Below are 5,000 nucleotides of genomic sequence, written 5' to 3' on the forward strand. Positions count from 1 at the left end.
TCCTCACTTTCCTTCCTCTCTTCACTATCATCTCACATTCTCTCCACCTCACCATTCTTGTCATCATCTGCTTCCCATCTGCCTATTTCCTTCTGCTCCTAACTTTTCATTTTCGTTTTTTCGAGGGCCTCGTCCCCTCGTTACTTGACACGTCTGGTCGGAGACCCTGTTTACACTCTGTTTACACCCTATTTACACCCATTTACACTCTCCCCCTTTTCTCTGTAAGTTTCCCCTTGTTGCTATTGCTTCTTTTCGTTTCTTGTTTCCTCTCTCAGTTGCGTCCCCCTCACTCGCTATCTGTTAAATACCCTGTTGCTATCTCTCTCTCTCTCTCTCTCTCTCTCTCTCTCTCTCTCTCTCTCTCTCTCTCTCTCTCTCTCTCTCTCTCTCTCTCTCTCTCTCTCTCTCTCTCTCTCTCTCTCTCTCTCTGAGACTCGTTAAGCACGTTATCCTGCAGCGAGTTAGTGTGGAAAGGAAATTATGTAGGATATCAAACAGTGATTTGGTCTAGGGTGTGATTTTTTAAGGGAGCGTGAATATTATTTAGCATTAGTCACTATATCGTATGCTGGAAAAGCTAGGCTTATTGAGGATATAAGTATATTGAAATACAAGCAAACTAGCATACGTACACACGTGCACACATACATACATACACAGAGGCTGGCCGAAAACAGAAACAAGTGGGCAGAGTTTCACCCTGATGCCTCTGTTCACCTAGCAGTAAATAGGTACCTGGGAGTTAGATAGCTCCTACGGGCTGCTTCCTGGGTGTGTGTGTGTGTGTGAGGGAGAGAGAGAGAGAGAGAGAGAGAGAGAGAGAGAGAGAGAGAGAGAGAGAGAGAGAGAGAGAGAGAGAGAGAGAGAGATGTATGTATGTAGCAGACGTATCAGAGAAAATAAATGGGGTTAGAAAGGTGGGGCCCAAGAGCTAACAGCTCGATTCTGCAGAAACAAATAGTAAAAAATAGTCATACAAGATAGAGGATTAACCCAAAACTACACAAATATAAACTGACTTTCACAGTAAGTTATCCTGCTTATCTCTCTCTTATCTTATCTTACCTTGTTCACAGTAAGTTAAAAAAAAAGAGAAATTACAGTTTTTGTGAGCAGAAAATACTTACGCAATAAAGCTAGTGTTATCCTCAGATATACTGTCTTAGAGACGGTAAACACATCAAGGGAATGCTGGGTTGACAGTGAAGATTGTAAATTCCCTCCCCACAAAAACCTTTTGACACTGAGCCTGACAGTAAGGCTTTCCACATAAATTGGAAAATGAGCTGTGACATCAAGGTGTGTTAAACTTGATACCAGAGATTGCTTTGGGAGACAGAAGGTAGAAGGTGTCTTAAGAGGGGAGACATCACCAGGGGCTTGGTCGATAGGTAGTAAGCGACCAAGTCTGGCAGAATATCGGCTTTATCGGCTGTTCTTAATCTATGTAAATGATCTTATTCATTTTGGGTGCGTGGGGGGGGGGGGGGGGGGTTGAGGCCTGTATCAACCTTTTGGAAGGTTATCTTAAGGTTATCTTGGAAGGTTATTAAGGCCGCAACAAATAGCTTTTTGACCAAGAAGCCAACATACTTTGTTCCAAGACTATTGTTCATGGCTAACACACACACACACACACACACACACACACACACACACACACACACACACACACATACACACAGAAACCTGCTATCCCGTGCTGACTCCATACACAGTTTCAAATGTAGATATGACAGAGCCCAGTAGGCTCAGGAATCTGTCCATCAGTTGACAGACGGTTGAGAGGCGGGACTAAAGAGCCAGAGCTCAACCCCTGCAAGCACAACTAAGTGAGTACAACTAGCTGAGTACACACCATATTTCAAGCACCAAGACTTATATTATATTCGTATCCCACAGAAGGTATATGGGTTTCAATATATAATATTATATAGACTTGTGTTTTCGATACAATCCGGCTATTCATTACGTCATGACCAGTTCCTCCAATCAGAAACCGTTTGGGGATGACGTCACACATGCTGAAAAGTAAACACACTCGAACAATGAGTCTATCCTCAAGTGCAGATACTCGAGAGAGAGTCAGTCGAGTAAGCTGTCATTGCAGGCAGCATTTATTGCTCATAACCCCAAAATTGGGAGTATTGCCTTGTTGCAAATAACTCATAAATGCAATGCAGTTGTTGCCTCTATCGCTCACCCAGGAGAATATCTGCACCAATATCTGTCATGCCGAGGGAAAAATATGGCTACTCCTGTTTTTGGATTATGTTACTGATGTGGATGGAGTTCGATGCTCTCATGGGGGTGGGGGGGGGGGGGTGGGGATATAGCTGTTTCGTATCCACCACTACGCTCTGCCAACTGATTCCGTCTGTGTCGTAGTTAAGGATTTGTTTACCGCATCATGCTAGTCCCAGCTTTCAAAGCAGCTTCCACACCAGTTTTCACACCAGCTTTCAAAGCAGCTTTCAAAGCAGCTTCCACACCAGTTTTCACACCAGCTTTCAAAGCAGCTTTCAAACCAGCTTTCACACCAGCTTTCACACCAGCTTTCACACCAGCTTCAACACCAGCTTTCACACCAGCTTTCAAAGCAGCTTTCAAAGCAGCTTTCACACCAGTTTTCACACCAGCTTTCAAAGCAGCTTTCAAACCAGCTTTCACACCAGTTTTCACACCAGCTTTCAAAGCAGCTTTCAAACCAGCTTTCACACCAGCTTTCATACCAGCTTTCACACCAGTTTTCACACCAGCTTCCAGCTTCCGAACCCATAATTATGCCAGCCAATGAGCGAGGATTATATCAGGGCATTACGACCGTGGCCCTCAATGCTTTACAGCATTGCAATGCTTAGTTGCAATGCTAAGCATTACAATGTTTAGTGACAAGTATGATCACCACAGCATTGAAAATAAATTGGGTTTAAGCATTTTTTTTAGCGAGAGAGAGAGAGAGAGAGAGAGAGAGAGAGAGAGAGAGAGAGAGAGAGAGAGAGAGAGAGAGAGAGAGAGAGAGAGAGAGCCCTTCAATCAGAAGTTAATAGTGATACTAATTTTTAGACTTAAGATTCATGGGTGAAGTCTTTGGGGCATTAACATGTGTGATATCATGTGTGATAACATGTGTGTTAACATGTGTGATATCGGCTTAACACCTGCGTCAACATCCGAGGTAAAGAAAAGACAGGTCGTTCTCTCCGTAATTCGCTATAGTGTCCGGTGTAGTCTCTCATGTGACCAGACAAAACGAGGATTATTTTTGTCTCGTGGACAAAACCACATTCAACACTGTATTGTTTTGATGTGTGATGTAAGGAACGAGCTGCCTTGTTAGTCTCTCCTCGCTTGTTTAGTCCAGTCCTGGACAGGACTAAATCCTTGTTTAGTCCTGTCCAACATAGTGTGTTGACCAATGTCCAAATGCTCGTTAATTCAGCATGTTTATCGATGGATAATTATGGACAACTACTGCAAAACTCGATGCTGATTACGATCGAACATTTTTTTTCGAACAGTTCTATGCTGTGTTCGAATTGCACCTCTCTAAATGCTTCACCCGCGTACTGCAAATACAACCAATTATCAACAAAACCCTAAAAAAAATTGTTTTGACCTATACATTAAATTCAAATTTACAATAATATAAATTTCTATTAGAGAAAATCTAGTTTGCGTGTACCCGGTAAGTTAAAATTGACGAATGCGTCTTTGGGGGGTCGACCTCTCAGCTTAGCAACCTATCTTCAGAGCCTGAAGATAGGTTGCTATCTTAATGTACTCTCACGTCGCCTGTCGTCGCCCTGATGTGTATTCCGCATGCGGCCACGATAACGAGGGTCTATACTTAACTCTTAAGGTGATTGGATCTGACAAGATATTCTTGTGAGGACGAATGAAAAGGTATTGAGAAAACACTTCTTTTTCTCACCAAATGACTAATTTTTCGTTAAAAAATGGACTATGTACTCATTTATGTACTATTTTATGTACTTATCATGTACTCTTGAGTCAGCTTACTTACGTCGCTAGCTTAGCTCCTTTGAGTTACCAAGATGATCAGGAGCAAAGTCTTGAACACTATGATCGTCCTTCAAGGAATTCTGGAGTTTGTTTGAGAGTTTTCAGAGGCACAAACGAGACCACAAACAGTGGAATCCTCACTGTAAACATCACATACATCCTTACTATACACCGGCTTTACCTCAGTAATATCCATACTAATATGATTGACCCTTCTGGGTCCACGAGGTCCACCCAGAATCCAGGGTCTGATAGCAAATTTATTTTAAGAAAATTAATGTTTTTCTTTTGTTTTATCGTAGAAAACCGATGCTTAGAACGTTCCTTAAATTCAGAGCAAAAAAAACAAAAATATATATATATAATGTAACAGAGACTTAAAATAAATGAACTATACAAAAGCCATTTTTTTTAGATAATTGACTTAAAAAAATAATATAACAAAGACTTAAAATAAATGAACTACACAAAAGTCATTTTTATAGATAATTGACTTAAAAAAATAATGTAATAAAGACTTGAAATGAACTACACAAAAGCCATTTTTTTTAGATAATTGACTTAAAAAAATAATGTAACGAAGACTTAAAATAAATGAACTACACAAAAGCCATTTTTATAGATAATTGACTTGAAAAAATAATGTAATAAAGACTTAAAATGAACTACAGAAAAGCCATTTTTTTAGATAATTGGCTTAAAAAATAAAAGAAAAAAATCTTGGCGTGGCTCAGTCTCTCCCAGTTAATGATGCCATAATGTCTTAAGTGTGCGGCTCAAGCAGCTCTGTATTCATGTCGTAAGTGCTCTAATGAATACGATTATATAAGCCATAACACTAAAAAAAAATAACTGAATTTAAAGTAACATTACACCAATTTAACTCCCGAGAGAGAGAGAGAGAGAGAGAGAGAGAGACAGAGAGAGAGAGAGAGAGAGAGAGAGAGAGAGAGAGAGAGAGAGAGAGAGAG

The 5,000-nt window shown here is 40.6% G+C and overlaps 1 protein-coding gene across 1 annotated transcript; it reads right to left on the minus strand.

Moving 5' to 3' along the window:
* Nucleotides 1–2,403: 2,403 nt before the first annotated feature.
* LOC138359075 (circumsporozoite protein-like) lies at nt 2,404–2,733 on the minus strand. Its single transcript, XM_069317775.1, has one exon. It carries the CDS (start codon nt 2,731–2,733, stop codon nt 2,404–2,406), a length of 330 nt encoding a protein of 109 aa, XP_069173876.1.
* Between the last annotated feature and the right edge of the window lie 2,267 nt (nt 2,734–5,000).

The sequence above is a fragment of the Procambarus clarkii genome, chromosome 88 (genome assembly GCF_040958095.1).
Source record: "Procambarus clarkii isolate CNS0578487 chromosome 88, FALCON_Pclarkii_2.0, whole genome shotgun sequence".
Taxonomy (NCBI): Eukaryota; Metazoa; Arthropoda; class Malacostraca; order Decapoda; family Cambaridae; genus Procambarus; species Procambarus clarkii.